The 18,449-nt window shown below is 38.8% G+C and overlaps 1 protein-coding gene across 1 annotated transcript in view; it reads left to right on the plus strand.

Moving 5' to 3' along the window:
* AXDND1 (axonemal dynein light chain domain containing 1) overlaps positions 1–18,449 on the plus strand; it is a 142,975-nt gene that overhangs the window by 112,536 nt on the left and 11,990 nt on the right. Inside the window, exons 20-24 of the mRNA XM_063105917.1 lie at positions 1,521–1,631; positions 4,873–4,989; positions 6,810–6,914; positions 15,693–15,775; positions 16,646–16,896. Of these exons, the coding sequence (XP_062961987.1) occupies positions 1,521–1,631; positions 4,873–4,989; positions 6,810–6,914; positions 15,693–15,775; positions 16,646–16,896 (667 nt within the window). The remainder of the gene's footprint in view (positions 1–1,520; positions 1,632–4,872; positions 4,990–6,809; positions 6,915–15,692; positions 15,776–16,645; positions 16,897–18,449) is intronic.

The following is an 18,449-nucleotide window of genomic DNA, read 5'->3' on the forward strand; positions in this document are numbered from 1 at the left end:
GAGCTAAGAGAGAAAGAAAGAAGGAAAGAAAGACCACAGTAGTGTGTTGGACTTGCAGAGGGAGAGAACATTCCTTGGGCTACAAAGTGAAGTGGGGGGAAAAGGAGAGGGGGGTTGGGGATAATTGGGTGGGGGACATGGGGTACAAATGCAATTTGCGGTAATGGGTATACAGCCAGTATGAATCTGGCCCCCACATCATGGGCACGAGGGGTGACAATCAGCTTTGTATCTCATGAATATTCATAACCAATAAAAAAAATAAAAGAACCTACAACTAATTAGGCGAGTTAGGACTAAAACCCAGTACTTTCATCTGCCTTGTCCAGTCCTCTTTCTGATGTGCAATAAAACATCATCCTGTCTGAATCTAGAATTTAAACATAAGTGACACTAATGGGGCTGTGGTAAACTTACTTTACTGCTATACGCTTCGGTTTATATAAGTTTATTTATATAGTTTGTCTATAACATAAGGGTTTAGATTTGGCTTATAAAAGTTTTTGGCTCTGACACTTCATAATAATTCCACAATTAAAAATAAGTCTCATAATGAGAGAAATGTAAGGTATGTTACTACTCTTTATGGTTGATTTCAGGAGTTTAACATGGGTCACTATTTCACACATGGTACTGTTTTTTGATAGAGTGACCAGATATCCTTTCTCTGAGAAGATAGTGTTTCCTAATTCTGTTTTTACTTGCTAATAAGGAATAATTTACCTTTTAAATATCGAGACCAGTTGTTAGCTGTTAGGAGCTCTTGGTAAATTAAATATAGTTTTACTATTTACTTAGGTGGATAAGGCCTGCTGTAGACCCTTCCTGTTTCTCAATAAATGAAGGGTGAACACTTTTTCCAAAACAGTGTTCAAATCTTTATTCATTCACTTTTTTGGGAGTGGAGGGAGTACTATTTCTGTAGTGATAAGAGCATAGACCACCTGGACTAAAATCCAGACATCATGCTCTCTCTACATATATATGACCTTGAGGAAGATATTTAACTTCTCTATTCCTCAGTTTCCTCATCTAAAAAAAATGAGGATAATAGTTCATATCTCATATTGAGGATGAAATGAGTTAATATATGCACAATGCTTAGAATAGAGTCTGGCATATAATCAAGTAACATGTAAGCATTTGGTATTTCTATAGTTATGATTATGCAATCACAGGTGACCTGGTCATTTCCATAAAATTTATTAAGACAAACCATGATCACTTAGGTGTTAGTAAACCCAACAATCTTTCTTCACCTGGTTTTATGGCACTTAATTATTCCTTGTCTCATTACAACCCAGATCCCAAACCCTGCCAATAAGATATAATATGATATAGGTTGATGTTCATAGTAAGTCACTTCTGCACAAATCTTTGAACTGAACTGGTACAAAGTAATTGAGTGGAATTATATTTAGAGGACCTGTCTTAGCAGGTCCTCAATAGGAGTGAGTGAATGAATGAGTCGGTGTAATCTTATTTTTTCCACTTATTAATTATCTTTTATCTCTTCTCAGAGAGAATGTTATGAGTGGATCAACACATGTTCTCACCTCCTTTCTGATATCAAAGGCAGAGAAATGAAGTTATTGGCATACAAAGAAATAGAACATCTACTTGGAGAGGAGGTATTTTGCACAAGCTGGCTCTTGTCATTATTCAGGTTCTTCCTGTATTTCAATAGATAATGTTCAGCTGCTTTCTCCATTGAATGTTCTGAATCCTTATTCATTCATTTTATCAGAAGAGAATTTAGGTTCTGACCAAGAACACTGGCAGCTCTTCTAATTTGTCGTTTTTGTTGGCCCTTTCATAATTCCACGGCTTCTTTTGGCTTACTTTGCAAGCTCCTCTTTCTTCCCTAGTGCTTTAAGTGACTAGGTTCCTGTCCTAAGGCCTCATCCTCTTGCCACTTCACAAGTTCACCTTTGGGATATAATTTACTTTGTTGGCTTAAACTAAATACAGGTAACTGTAAAATCTTTATCTTTGAAATCTCTCTCTTTAGCCCAGATTCTTCCATCTAAACTCCAGATCCATATATTCAGCTACTTACTGGATATTTCCAGTTGGATATCTTAGAGGTATCTCAAACTCACACAACCTAATCTGAACTCATCTCTCTCCCAAGACCTGCTTATCCAACTTTGTTCATTATCTCTAATGTCATCATCATCTACATAGTGGCCTAAACCATAAACCAGGTATTGTTCAAGATGCACTCTTTCACCAACCATCCCATCCGATTGATTTCTGAGTTAACCTCTTAAATATCTCTTGAACGCTCATCTTCTTCATCCCTGTGACCACTGTGTTGTTCATTTCCTATTCCTGTACTTTTCTTTTTTCCCTCTCTTCTTCCTTTCTCCCTTCCCTCTTCTTCTTTAAGTCTACTCTCCTGTTGCAGGAGTGATTGTTCTAAAATGCAAAGCAGGCTTCCAGTCAAGATGGTGGAATAAACAGTCCCCAGTGTCATTCTCTCCCACAAATCAACCAATTTACAACTATTAAAAAGCAACAACAGCCAAGCTGGGGCCTGCTAGAGCTCAGGGGAAGAGGAGAGACCTAAGGTGTGCATGAAGGCAGGAGAAGCCATGATGAGAGAATGAAAGGATTTCTCTCACCATTTTGAGCCCAGGCCACTTCAAGTCTGGCTCTGGTGAGCACACAGAGCAAGAGCTGGCAAAAGTCACAGCTGTGCCCTTTCTATGAAGTTGCTTGGAGGCGGCAGGGGAGAAGAGGGCCTTGGTGGCCTCCAGGCCAACAAGACCACTAATAGGGTTCCTGTGGACCCACATAGGAGTAAGGAGCCACAAAAACTGAAAAAAGAAGCCACTCAGAGGCCAGTGAGTCATTGCATGGCACTGGCACATGGCCCGTACCATGGGAAGTGTTTGGAGTGCAGGGGGTGGGGGAGACTGGCCCACCTGGGGAACACTGGGGCACAGCAAGAACAGCTGATCTGTCCTCCAATCAGCACAGGCCCACTCTGTGTAGACTGGTCAGGAATATAGAACTGCATGGGGTGCAGTTTGCTGAAAAGACTCAGGTCTGGGCCAGAGTTTCTACACAAACCAGGTATACCAGATCTCATGAGACTTGGAAGTACCTACAAAGTCAACCATTAAAACCTGAGCTGCACAAAAAGCCTTCCCCAGGGAATCAGCAGCAAAGCAGCAATTTAGCTCAACCACAGGGCTTGAGTGCTGGTCCCCACAGGAAGTTCCTGCATTTTAAAAGTAGGCAAAAGACAACAAATTAGTTCCAGTGCAGAGTTTATGTGGTGGAAACAGTGAATAATCCAACACAGAACTGAAAAAACAAAATACCCACAGATAAGAGACACAGTTTGGTATTAACCAGCAAAGGTCTCACTTCACCAAAGAGCACCTATAAAACCTAGGACTGGAAGCCCCCTTGACCCCCAAGCCAAGGAGGTGGGAGGGCTGGGAGCCTCAGCCATGCCCCCCAATACCCACAACCAGCCCAGTGATGACCACTGAGCCACTGCAGGAAGCACCCCAGGCTCCTGAACCAGGGCAGTGGGGGGCTGAGGGCTTCATACATCTGACATCTGCATTCACCTTAGCAATGACCAAGCCACCACTGGAAGCCCCCTGGTCTCCCCTGCAGGAATGAGGGGAATGCCACAGGTCTCATCCATCCCCCCTCCCTCTCATCTACCCCCCCGCCTTCTCCCACCCTATTTCCTTCCCCTTTTCCCTGTCCCCCTCCTACCCAAATGCTCCACAACAACATCTTAGAATGTAAAAACAGAGCCAGGGACTGACCCCTCCTCCCACAACTAGGCAGGCTGCTGCTGCCATGGGGCCGTCCCGGGGTCCTGAGGTATAGAGCCAGGGACCAGCCCCTCCTCCCACATCTGGGCAAGGAGCACTCCAAAAATACCACTTCCTTGTGAGTGGCCCATCACATCCACCACAGTGCAGATGGCCCGCCAGCCACTTGAGTGCATCGACACAAGGAGAGTCACCAGCAGAGACCAAAGAAGAGGATGTCTCTCTCCACAAAGCCCATTCCAGAGTGATAGGAGAAGCATCCGTTCTATGATAATAGTGGGGGAACTGAACACACCTGTCTCAGCATTGGACAGATCATCTAGGCAACAAATCAACAGAGTAACCATTACTCTTTCAGAAGGAAAGAAGAAATCTAGGATTAACGAGGCAGGAGGGGGGAGGAAGAGGGAGATGAGGAGAGATTTGATAGGGGGCATAAAGAATAAGTACAATTGTAATAATGTATATGCTAATATATTGATTTGATCAACCCACAAAATATGTATAATCAATTATGCGTCTAAATAAACAAACAAACAAACAAAATGCAAAGCAGATCAATCCATTTATTTGTGCCTCATTGCCTTAAGGATGAAATTCAATCTCCCTGGCATAGCAGCTTAGCCCTTCTATGATTGTGCTTGTCCATTTTCCTCTAAGTATCTGTCCTGTTGAAGTACTTCTGTTCTCAGAGGCAATAGTGCACATACAACATCCTCTGCCTAGGACTCCTTTGTGCTTTCTTCTTTCCCTTCCTCATCTTTTAAGAAAGAAGCTCAGACATTATCTCCTTCAAGAAACCTTCCTGACGAACCCCCTCTTTCACCCCTGTTCACTACCTGGTCTAGGTTAGGTGTTACTGCTATATGACTATATCCATACATAGCATTTTCTTGTCCATGAAATTGTAAGCTTCTTAAGGGCAGGGACCATTCTTAGCAATCTTTTTAGCCTTATCACTAGCACAGATCCCAGTTGTAGGTTTAGTGCTCATTAAGTATTTTTGAACAAATAATTGCTAATATTTATATACACTAAGCTATAATTATAAAATTGTTTCATCTCACAGGAAGCTGACAGAGAATTCACTGAGCCTGAAATAGATGAGCCTTTCAAAGATGATGAAGAAGAAAGTAAGGAGGATAAGAAATATCAAGAGGAAAAGGAAGAGGAAAAAGCAGAAGAGGTATAATTATTTAGCATTATTTTTTGCCTTTATCTTTTTAAAGAATAGGTACTTATTATAACAACAAGTTCAAGGGTTCAGATCCCCATACTGGCCAGCTGCCAAAAAATAAATAAAGAGATAAAGAAGGAAGGAAGGAAGGAAAAAAGAAAGAAAGAACATGTACAACATGTACTCATATATAGGTACTGTGGAAAGTACCTATATAGGTACATATATAGTACATGTATAGGTAGTGTGGAAAGTAGAAGTAGTTCATCTGGAGTGAACTGTTCAAATTCCTTTCTTTCCTCCCATAAATTTAACTATACCTGCAGACCTACTTATCTTTGTCACTTTATATTCAAGGAAGGGGTGTCCCTTTTCCTTTCTAAATTGAGCCATTTCCCATTAGCCTTATATATACCTGTACTCCTATTAACTATATAATCTGCCTCTCACTCTGGTGCTATTTCTTTCTTTTTTTTTTTCTTTTTTTTGTGACCGGTAAGGGGAACGCAACCCTTGGCTTGGTGTCACCCACACCGCGCTCAGCCAGTGAGCGCACCGGCCATCCCTATATAGGATCCGAACCTGCGGCGGGAGCGCTGCTGCGCTCCCAGTGCTACACTCTCCCGAGTGAGCCACAGGGTCGGCCCTGGTGCTATTTCTTTATACCTTTATTGCCAGATTTTTCAAATAGTAGTTAAAACTCCATATCTCCACTTCTTCAGCTCCTATTCAGAACTACCTTTTCCCGCTTCTCTCAGGCCCATCTGCAAACCTGTCCTCCCCATATTTACCCTGTCTCTAGCTCTGCTGGGGCATTTGTAATAATAATAATAATAATAATAATAATAATAATAATATAATGATAACTACCAATAATTGAGTACCTATCATGAGCTATATAGTTTGCACGTGTTATCTCTTGTCTACACAACACAATTTCAAGGTATGTATTATTGTCCCCATTTTACAGATAAGAAAACTGAAGCTCAGAAAGGTTGACTGGTTTAAAATCATATAGCTATAATTGGCAGAACCAACATTCAAACCGAGATGAGTCTGGTATAAGAGCCCTTGCCAATTCCTAGATTGACTACTACTGTCTTTGGCTTCCAGATCTCATGATCTCCTAACACTCTCTACAGTGTCTTGATTTACTTCCCTGATGTTTCTTCTCTGCATATAGTTTAAATGTTGAAATGACTGAGGCTTTGTCTTAGGCCTTCTACTCACCATACAGGCAGGACAACAGAACAAAAATATTGTACAACACTCAAGCCCCTTTTGACTAGCATTTTCTATTTTATTTCTGGTAAAGAGGCTAGCATATAGAAGGCACAGAATAAATGGAATCATAACAGTAATTATTACTTTTCTTCTTATTATCATCTATGGCCTTAGTACATGCCCTTTCTTCTCTAATTTAAAAACACCTAATCAGCCTTCAAATATCATTTTCTCTGTGAACACTTCCCAGAGTTTCTAGGCAGAATGTAGGGCTCTTCTTTGGGTGCGCACAGCCCTTGCAACACACCCTTATGCAGTAATTATGTTGTACCATAATTATTCATTCTGTTATCTATCTTTCCTACTATGCTGTGAGTTCCTGAGGTCTGGAAGAAATTCTTTTTGTTTTTCCTATAGCTACCTTCTTTTGTCCCCCATCCCACCAATTTCTCACAGTGTTCGCTGAGCACAAGTCTTCAAAAATGCTTGTTGAGTGACTAAAGCAAATGGGAAACTAAAGCTTCCAACATAGCACCAGGTAACTTGATGTGCCACTGTGTTACACACCAGCTCACTTACAGGTCTTTGGTGTTTCTGTGCTCCAGAAACCTTCAACACCTACAGAGAAGGAAAAACTCATTCGATTCATTGGAAAAGATGAAAATGTTCATTCTAAACCTCTATACGAAACAGATGTATTGTCTTCCTGGGTATGTATCTGAAACCCAACTAGGAAATTCAAAACTATTTAACATTATGTGAAAATGATATGGCTCTAACATAACTTTTAGCTCCTCCAAGAGGAGGGGCTTCTAAGTAATGTATTTTACAGATTTTTTTTTTCTTCCAGCATAATTCCTGGAAAACTCTCATTTTTTTCACCTAAATTTTTCAAAAACTTCTCATTCTTATCTTTAAAACCTCATTTTAATATCAGTATTTCATCCTTTTCCTTAGTTTAACAATTTCTTGGTCAATAATTGACCAATTTTAAAACATTTATTCAGTGGACTTTATTGAGAGCTGTGATAAGCACTACGTAACTTCAACCATAGAACTTTTGGAAAAGTGGAAATTTAAGAGACAGTGGCTATGGAAACTCAACAGGAAAGCAAATTTTAAATTTCTCCACAGAAATTTCATTCTAGGACCATGGTATATGTAAGTCAGCTTTAGATTGGTATTTCACTCTCTACAGAACACCGTGACTTCAGGCATCTATGGATGGGCTTAATCCCGTTAATCCCTTGGTGTGTGTATGTTCATATTGTGCATTTTCTTGGGTTGGGGGAAGTCAGTAGATTTCATCAAGTTTCTCAACACTAAAGTTAAGAACTGTTTTATTGTTAGGGATCTGATCTATCTGAGTAAGCAGTTGTGCGTATTGTGGTGGGGAGCTGTGGTGAGGTAGATCTAGATGGCAGCTAGGTCACTAGGGCAGAGGCATGGCCCAAAGTATAGGTAAATTGCAGGGATGTATAGATGCCCCTCAACTTAAGATGAGATTGCATCCCAATAAACCCATCCTAAGTTGAAAATATTGTAAGTCAAAAATGCATTTAGTACACCTTATCTATGGAACATCATACCTTAGCCTAAGCTACCTTAAATATGCTTAGAACACTTTCGTTAGTCTATAGTTGGGCAAATTATTTCCAAAAAGTGCTGGCAGCACAATACACTATAAAGTATCAGTTGTTTATCCTTATGATTATGTGGCTGACTGGGAGCTGCAACGCCCAGAGAATATCTTACCACATATCCCTAGCCCAGGAAAAGATCAAAATTAAAAATCCAAAGTACCATTTCCACTGAATGCACATCAGTTTCCCACCATCGTAAAGTCGAAAAATGCATGAATTGAACCATCTAAGTTGGAGGCCATCTGGGGAGGTTGTAGGAAATAGGATCCAATTCTGATTGGAAGAACTGGGAGAAACCATATGGAGAGTCATGTGGGAGCTGGCAAAATTGGGGTGAGGGTGGTGCATGGTGGGGTTACAAGCATATTCTCCCAAAGTGGTGCCTTTCAACGAATTAAAAAAAAAATTAATAAGTCAGTCATTAAGACTTTGAGGCAAAGATGTAGGAGGAAGCAGTGTGAATAAAATGCCAAAAAAGGGAGACAAAGGATAGCATCTTTTTATCTGCTACCCCCATCAATTTCAGCCCAAACCCTCCTGCCTCAGACTTGCTCCCCTGAAGCAAGAACCCTGCTGTACCATCCCAACTATGTATCAGGCAGGAAGTAGACAGGAAACCAGGAGCCTGGAGCCTGGAGCAAAACTGAGGGACACTGCATGTCTTTGATGGTGTGGGGCTCACTGTTCCCAGATGCCACCATTCTGTGTGGTACAATGTGGTGCCATGTGGACAGCTCAGCTGAGGTGGACATCACCCAGAAAGTCCATCTCCAGGCTTTTGAAAAGTTGCTGCTGTACTACTACTGAAGACCAAGCTGTCTAGGTTCTCATAGACCAAAAGGTCTAGAGAGTAGACCAAAATTCCATCCAGATGTACAATTACTTCTAAGTTCCTGGAAGTCAAGAAGAATCACATTCATCCTGTGGAGTGGTGGCTGGGGCACTGTATGGGTAGAAAAGAATCACCACGTGCTCAAACAGAAGAGGTCTAACTATGCGAGGCTAATGGGGACAAGGTTGATATTGATATCGGTGTAGGGTTTCTAGTGAGAAGTGGATCCAGACCACTGGGAAGCTGGGGACCAGGACATGGAGAATATCAGTTACTCCTAATGTCCCCTACTGCAAATGACTACAGTGTAGGATTTTCTAGGGGTTAAGATATGAATGACATCTGAATAGGAATGGTGGTAAGTCACCACCAGGTTGGGGACGCCAATTGCTTGGCCTAATAAACCAGGGCCTTATTCATATTGTTACTTGTTGTCCAAGTGTCCACCATAGCAAGGGTCTGAACAATCCATTACTCAAAACTCTCCTCAGTTAGATGGGAGATAGGGCTCTGTGGGAATTCCTAGGAATTGTATTCAAAGCAGGCATCCATGTACAAAAACATGGCCTACCCTGCTGTATACAAGCATAGCTACCCAATTTGTCATTGTGCCTGATTCACTGGTGAACCAAATGATCCCATTAAGCAGTATTGACTTTGCCTCTGCCCTACCTTCTGGTGTGGTTAAGTTTAATCAGTTCTCAGAACTTGTTGCCAAGCAACACTGTGGCCCTCTCTGACTCAGAATCATTCCAGCTTTATCAGTGTTGAGCAACCAGCCTGAATTCTGTAACATTTCAGTTGACTGATGGAGATATGGGATGACTAAATGCAGCAAGCTCTCCCAGAGGCTACCAAAGATTCTTTTTTTTAATCTCCCCTACTTTATTTATTTATTTATTTATTTAATTTTATTTTGTCGATATACATTGTGGCTGATTATTGCTCCCCATCACCAAAACCTCCCTCCCTTCTCCCTCCCCCCCTCCCCCCCAACAATGTCCTTTCTGTTTGCTTGTCGTATCAACTTCAAGTAATTGTGGTTGTTATATCTTCTTCCCCCCCCCCGTTTTTTTCTTTTTTGTGTGTGTGTGTGTGTGTGTGTGTGTGTGAATTTATATATTAATTTTTAGCTCCCACCAATAAGTGAGAACATGTGGTATTTCTCTTTCTGTGCCTGATTTGTTTCACTTAATATAATTCTCTCAAGGTCCATCCATGTTGTTGCAAATGGCAGTATTTCATTCGTTTTTATAGCTGAGTAGTATTCCATTGTGTAGATGTACCACATTTTCCGTATCCACTCATCTGATGATGGACATTTGGGCTGGTTCCAACTCTTGGCTATTGTAAAGAGGGCTGCGATGAACATTGGGGAACAGGTATACCTTCGACTTGATGATTTCCATTCCTCTGGGTATATTCCCAACAGTTGGATAGCTGGGTCGTATGGCAGATCTATCTGCAATTGTTTGAGGAACCTCCATACCATTTTCCATAGAGGCTGCACCATTTTGCAGTCCCACCAACAATGTATGAGAGTTCCTTTTTCTCCGCAACCTCACCAGCATTTATCGTTCAGAGTCTTTTGGATTTTAGCCATCCTAACTGGGATAAGATGGTATCTCAATGTGGTTTTGATTTGCATTTCCCGGATGCTGAGTGATGTTGAGCATTTTTTCATATGTCTGTTGGCCATTTGTATATCTTCCTTAGAGAAATGCCTACTTAGCTCTTTTGCCCATTTTTTAATTGGGTTGCTTGTTTTCTTCTTGTAAAGTTTTTTGAGTTCCTTATATATTCTGGATATTAATCCTTTGTCAGATGTATATTTTGCAAATATTTTCTCCCACTCTGTTGGTTGTCTTTTAACTCTGTTAATTGTTTCTTTTGCTGTGCAGAAGCTTTTTAGTTTGATATAATCCCATTTGTTTACTTTTCCTTTGGTTGCCCGTGCTTTTGGGGTCGTATTCATGAAGTCTGTGCCCAGTTCTATTTCCTGAAGTGTTTCTCCTATGTTTTCTTTAAGAAGTTTTATTGTTTCAGGGTGTATATTTAAATCCTTAATCCATTTTGAGTTGATTTTAGTATACAGTGAGAGGTATGGATCTAGTTTCATTCTCCTGCATATGGATATCCAGTTATCCCAGCACCATTTGCTGAAGAGGCAGTCCCTTCCCCAGTGAATAGGCTTGGTGCCTTTGTCAAAGATCAGATGGCAGTAAGTGTGTGGGTTGATTTCTGGATTCTCTATTCTATTCCATTGGTCAGTGTGTCTGTTTTTATGCCAGTACCATACTGTTTTGGTTATTATAGCTTTGTAGTATAACTTGAAGTCAGGTAGTGTTATGCCTCCAGCTTTATTTTTTTGCTCAGCATTGCTTTGGCTATGCGTGGTCTTTTATTGTTCCATATAAATGTCTGAATAGTTTTTTCCATTTCTGAGAAAAATGTCTTTGGAATTTTGATGGGGATTGCATTGAATTTGTATATCACTTTGGGTAGTATGGACATTTTCACTATGTTGATTCTTCCAATCCAAGAACATGGGATATCTTTCCATCTTCTTGTATCCTCTCTAATTTCTCTCAGCAGTGGTTTGTAGTTCTCATTATAGAGATTTTTCACCTCCTTGGTTAACTCCATTCCTAAGTATTTTATTTTTTTGGTGGCTATTGTAAATGGGCAGGCTTTCTTGATTTCTCCTTCTGCATGTTCACTATTGGAGAAAAGAAATGCTACTGATTTTTGTGTGTTGATTTTGTATCCTGCTACTGTGCTGAAATCATTTATCAATTCCAACAGTTTTTTTTGTAGAGGTTTTAGGCTGTTCGATATATAGGATCATGTCATCTGCAAACAGGGACAGTTTGACTTCATCTTTTCCGATCTGGATGCCCTTTATTTCCTTCTCTTCTCTGATTGCTCTGGCTAGTACTTCCAACACTATGTTGAATAGGAGTGGTGAGAGTGGGCATCCTTGTCTAGTTCCTGTTCTTAAAGGAAAAGCTTTCAGCTTTTCCCCATTCAGGATGATATTGGCAGTGGGTTTGGCATATATGGCTTTAATTATGTTGAGATACTTTCCCTCTATACCTAACTTATAGAGGGTCTTTGTCATGAATGAGTGCTGAACTTTATCAAATGCTTTTTCAGCATCTATAGAGATGATCATATGGTCCTTGTGTTTGAGTTTGTTAATATGGTGTATCACATTTATTGATTTGCGTATGTTGAACCAACCTTGCATCCCTGGGATGAATCCCACTTGATCGTGATGAATAATTTTACGTATGTGTTGCTGTATTCTGTTTGCTAGTATTTTAGTGAGGATTTTTGCATCTATATTCATCAAGGATATCGGCCTGTAGTTTTCTTTTTTGGTTATATCTTTACCTGGTTTTGGTATCAGGATGATGTTTGCATCATAGAATGAGTTTGGGAGATTTGCATCCGTTTCAATCTTTTGGAATAGTTTGTAAAGAATCGGTGTCAATTCCTCTTTGAATGTTTGGTAAAATTCTGCTGTGAATCCATGTGGTCCTGGGCTTTTCTTTGTTGGGAGCCTTCTGATAGCAGCTTCAATCTCCTTTATTGTTATTGGTCTGTTCAAATTTTCTACGTCTTCTTGGTTCAGTTTTGGGAGCTTGTGTGTGTCCAGAAATTTATCCATTTCCTCCAGATTTTCAAATTTGTTGGCGTATAGTTGTTTATAGTAGTCTCGAGTGATTCCTTGTATTTCAGATGAATCAGTTGTAATATTGCCTTTTTCATTTCTAATTTTTGTTATTTGAGTCTTCTCTCTTCTTTTTTTTGTTAGCCATGCTAATGGTTTGTCAATTTTATTTATCTTTTCAAAAAACCAACTTTTTGATTTGTTGTTCTTTTGAATTGTTTTTTGGTTTTCAATTTCATTCGCTTCTGCTCTGATTTTAATGATTTCTTTCTGTCTGCTAACTTTAGGTTTGGATTGTTCTTGTTTTTCTAGTTCTTTAAGGTGAAGTGTTAGGTTGTTCACTTGCCATCTTTCCATTCTTCTGAAGTGAGCGTTTAATGCAATAAATTTCCCCCTCAATACTGCTTTTGCAGTATCCCACAGGTTTTGGTATGATGTATCATGGTTTTCATTAGTTTCAATAAATTTTTTGATTTCCTGCTTGATTTCTTCTTGGACCCATATGTCATTAAGTAGAATGCTGTTTAATTTCCATGTGTTTGTATAGTTTCCAGAGTTTCGTTTGTTATTAATTTCTAGTTTTAATCCATTGTGGTCTGAGAAGATACATGGGATAATTCCAATTTTTACCAAAGATTCTTAGAGCTATAATGGACCCTAAGTACGGGTGCTTGACTGTGTCACTAGGGTTACCTATAGCTTAGCTACCCTAACAAGCAAGACGTTGGAAATAATCTCTTTTAAGCTCATCTTAAAACCATGGGTCCTGGCTGTCCAAAAAGAGTTGTAATTGTATGAGGGAGATAGGGGATTTTGCTGGATCACCTATGAACTACTTTGGAAGGGTGAACAGGGGCCGGACTTGGAAGATCAGCAGTATTTTCAACACAAGATTAAGCATTCTCCCTTACCTCTGCCATTTGGGCTGAAGGAGGCCCTTAGAGTCTGTGCTTTCCTACCACAATACCATGGACCCCAAGCACAGATATTAAGAGACATGATTAATTTACCCATTTTATAACAGTAACGGGAAAGGGCCCTTGAAATTGGTGGCTCCAGAAAATATGTCCAAAGCTGATAGGGACACTAAGTCCACCTAGGAGTTCAGTGCTGAGAACTGGATTCCAAGGAGCTGGGTCTGGAGCCAGATCTTCTGTGAGGCACTCCAAAGCCAGAAGGTTAGTCTAATCCAACACCCATTAGTAGAGTCAACCCCCAGGAAGACCAAGCCAAAAAGACCAAAGGCAGAATTAGAATCAGATGGAAACTAGCTTGAAGTTACAGCAGGTAAATACAAGCAAGGAAAGTCTAATGCAGTTGATTCCAAGAACCATGCTGTCTCTGTCTCTGTCATACAGCAGGTTAAAGAGCATAAAAGCCAGAGGAAGGTTAGGAATATGAGAAGTGAGCCCAGGATAGTAACTGTGATTAGCCTTGAGGCATCTGTATCAGTATACGGGTGATGTGTGGGTGATTGCCACTTGGTATACACAGAGCATGCAAGCAGCCCAGTGTCCCACATTTCAGACCACATTTCCAATTGAAGGATTTGAAACTAACCACAGAACGTTCATCTATACTTGCGACTTCAAAACAGAGGGACGTATTCCTGGCTCATTGTAACAAAATATTTATCTGTTGACTGAATGAGGAGTGAGTCAGAAGGCTCAAATTTACACAATTAACAGTGTACAATCCTGGTTTATCTTAGGTTCCACTCATAGTTATAGTTGTTTCATAGGGCTGTAAACCATGCATGGAATTTCAATTCTAGAAGCCACTGCTATGAAAAACCTTTCTTTTGTTAAAGAACAAATAAGTTAGTAGCATGTGCTGTTTAGGAACAGCCATATTACATGCTGCTACTTCAAGATAAAAATGATAGTGTTTGCTTTCCAAACAAATTACCCAAGAAGGGACAGTAAAACAGAAAGAGAAAAATATGTGACAGAGAAAATAAGGAAAGTACCTAGAATAAAAGTGAAAAAGTTTAACACAGCTTCTTTTCTCTGGTTTTCTTTTAGAAAAAGGTAGCACAGTATGATGGAATATGTGATTGAGGATGAAAGGCCTAACAGAGGATTTTGCTTTAGCCCACTAGGTCATGCTGTGATTATAGCAAGCTGCCTACCATCTTAGATCTCCTTTTCCATCTACAATGTAGGTTTTACCTTTTACTTGCCTCTGGTTGGGAAACACAGATAAATGAGATTTTTTAAAGTGCACAGTTCTGGGAAAATACAATGTTCATTTAAAAATATGCTTACAATTTTTATCCTCTAAATTTCCTCTCTCACCTTCCTCTTATTTTGTTTTCAAGAATATATTGTTGACGTAAAAAAGAAACTGAGGCCAAATACATATAACAAGGGTTTATTGAGCCAATATGACAATTGCAACCAGGGAGACACATAGATCAGGTTGCCCTGAAAAATTTGTTAATATATTCTGAAGAAGGCCAGCAGAGCTTAGCATTTTATAATCACAAGAAGGGGGAAGGACCAAAGGAAGGAGAGAGAGACAGCTCTGCCTAATTACTTCATCAGGTTTTCTGTTGGTTGTACATGATGTATAGATTCAGGATTGTAACTAGGTTACATCCTACATGCAGAGATTTAGGGTAAGGTTTGAAAGAAGCATCTTAGGTTATTTTATGGCTTTCTGGCACAATTATGGCTACTTCTAAGTAAAATGGTCTTATGATAATGTTTTCCAGGACAGGTGGACGTGATTACTGACTTATCCCAGATCTTCCAAAGCACTATAATTTAGCTGACTTGGTCAAAGCAGATTCTTTTGGTTATCAATATCTAGATTCAAAATAAATTAAAGAGGTTTTTGTTTTTTGGTTTTTTTCATGTTTTCTCTTCCTGGTGAAATTTGTACCTTTAACTGATATTTATGAAGCTTTCTAAGGAATTTAAATATCATTGGGTTTGTATGCTTAATGAAGTAAATTATTATAACATGGATATTGTTAATTTCCTTGATATTTAACTTTATTGGGAAAATATGTTGACCCTTCTTATTTTTTAAATCTTTTTTTCTTTTTCTGTTTCTTTCTGTTATTGTTTTCCCTGCCTCTTCTTTATGGCTCTTAATCAAATTCATGTCCATTTGTAGCATGAATCATTTGAAAGCTACTGTGCTGTTTGGCCACAAGCAATCCCTGTTCTTTTTTGGTGTTAAAGGAGTGCTTAATCATCTACTAGATAAATATAGATAGTAAAAAAAAAAAAAGAATATTCTGGAAGTCTTGACTCAGAACATCCTGAAGAAGCAGAGTATTAACTGTTAAGACTCTCAGTTCATTCATATTGCATATTTTCTTTGTCAGAGAGAATTAGCTAGCCAAGGTACAATGGCCCCAAAGTGTCTTGAAGCAATGGCTGTAATTGAACATATGCAGCAGAAGTTAATGTAAGTATGAAGCACCACATGGTAAGAAAATGAAGATTGCTGGCCAGGAGGTTTGGCTGAGAAATGCACACTTCTTGTCTTACCTCTGGCTCTCTTGCTTTCTTTTTTCCTCATGAGGGGGATGGGTATTTACAAATCTTCTGCTAGAGGCAGTGAACTACACTACTGTAGTAGGAACATTCACCCTTACCTACAGTAGAAATGAAGGAAAACAAAGCATATGTGGAAGAAGAGGGCACAAGGGGTGATCCAATTCAGTATGTTACTAAGAGGTAAGTTAGGGAAATTAATGGAACTGGAAGAAACTATTGTGTTTGAGAAGGAATGTTACATAACCTGAAGAGTAGGAAGGGCAATATAGTTAAGGTGGCTGAGGATGCCAAGAGAAAAGCACCATATAAACATATAATGTGTACTCTAGTAATCAAGAAGCACATCGCAGACTAGTTTTCTTGATTGTAAAATCTGATTTTAGAGGTGCAAGAAAAGGAGGAATACAACTGGATTTAGTTTGTTGAATCACATCAATTAAAGGAAGCCAAAATTAACTCCTGGTGGGGTAGGGGTTGGGTGGGGGGTCCTAGCTATTGATGGAGAATTCCAAATACCCAAAAGTCAGATTTCACTTTGATAAATGTGTTGTGTTTTTAAATCACAGCATGACTGCTACTCTGACATTTGCATCCAGAGTAATTCCTAGGTCCCCAATTCTTGGTTAACTAAACATTGGTGCTACTGCTTCCCTTGTTTGTTCACTTCAGACACATTCATTTAATCCCACTGCCCTTTTAAGATAACGTGTTACTACAGCAAAGATACTTTTTTGACCTTTCCATTTTGTTGTGTTTCTCTGGACTTTGTCCATATCAGAGAGGTTGAAAGCAGAGCCAGAGAGGCAGAGGAGAAGTTTGAGGATGTAAATGAGAAACTTCATTATACTCTTATAAAAAATAAAGATCTGGAAAAGGAACTAGAGGTAATACACATGACGTCTATAAAGGAGGATTCTGAAAGAGAAGTAGAAGAAAATGAAAGAGAAGAAGGAAAAAAAGAAGAGGAAGAAGAGGAAAGAGAGGAAGAAGTAAGGCCAGCAGAAAGTTCCTCAAAATCTCTAAGGAAAGGTAAGGCTTGCTGTCTCATTTTGCTTTATTTAGGTTATATTTATGAAAGAAAACTTGACTGGGCCAGAAATATTTTAGAAGAGCAACAATATCTTAAATGCTGACCTACTAATTTATACTTCTCATAGGAATGAACATACATTTAATGATATAACTATCTTATTTAGACAACTAACAAAAAGGAAAGCCAAGTGACCAACAATTGTGGACTAATGAACTAACATTAGATACAATTTTTGCTTACAATACTGGCAAAGATATTTTAAAATGAAAGAAAACACAATGCCAATCAGAGGTGGCAATGTAGTTAGTTTTACAGATAGTAACTTAAGGGGAGACTAAAGATATAACCTTTTTAGAAAATAATTTAATAGTATTGTGGATATTCCTTAAAAATATGCGTATACTTTGACCTAATAATTTCACTCATGAGAATCTGAGAAATAATCCCAAATACCAGAAAAAAGTTAATGCACAAAGATATTTGGTGTATCACTGTATATAACAGAAAAAGTAGAAACAAACTGTCTGTTCAGTCATGGAAGAAAGATTAAATGAATTATGCTGTATTAATATATCTGAATATTGTACAACTTAAAATATCAAATTTAAAATATCAAATGCAAGAAACAGGATATGACACAATTTTTTTTAAGTTAGAAAAAAGACCAGAAAGAAATATGCCCAAATATTTGACAGACATCATCTCTGGGTGATGGAGGTATGTAGAGAATTTTGTCTTTATTTTAGTTTTTGGTATTTGTTGTATTTTCTTTTTTAAAAATTTATTTATTTTAATTTTACATCTTTATGGGGTACAATTGGTGTTTCAATACATGCATATATTGTATATGATCCAATGAGAATAGTTAGTATATCTATCACATAAACATTTATCATTTCGTTGTAATTATTACATTCAAGATCCTCTTTTCTGCCTATCTTGAAATATACAATACAATATTATTAGCTATAGTCAGTTGGCCTAGAGTACCAGAACTTACTCAACTTATTCTTCCTATCTAACTGTGACTTTGTACCCATTAACCAACCTCTTAGGTGATTGTCCAACCCAGTGACTCAATTTTCTCTCTCCCTTCTCCTTCCTCCTCCCCTTCTCAATCTCTGGCAAACACTATTCTGCTCTCTATTTCTCTCTCTCTCTCTCTTGCCACAAAACAAGCCTTAATACATTTAAAAAGACTAAGATCATAGACATATGTTCTCTGACTACAATAACAGAAGGAAATTTAGAAAATTCACAAATGTGTGTAAATTATACACCACTCTCCTAAATAAACAGTGAGTAAAAAGAAAAACCATGGAGAAATTAGAGAGTACTTTGAGATAACAATCAAAGTGCACCATATCAAAATGTATAGGAGACAGGGCTCATGCAGTGCTGAGAGGAAAATTTATACTTGTAAACACCTATATTAAGAGTAAGAAAAATCTCAAATCAGTAATGTAAACTTCTACCTTAAGAAAATAGAAAAATGAGCAAACTAAACCAACAGCAAATATAAGTAGGAAATAATAAAGATTATACCAGA

Source organism: Cynocephalus volans, chromosome 8, assembly GCF_027409185.1.
Source record: "Cynocephalus volans isolate mCynVol1 chromosome 8, mCynVol1.pri, whole genome shotgun sequence".
Lineage (NCBI taxonomy): Eukaryota > Metazoa > Chordata > Mammalia > Dermoptera > Cynocephalidae > Cynocephalus > Cynocephalus volans.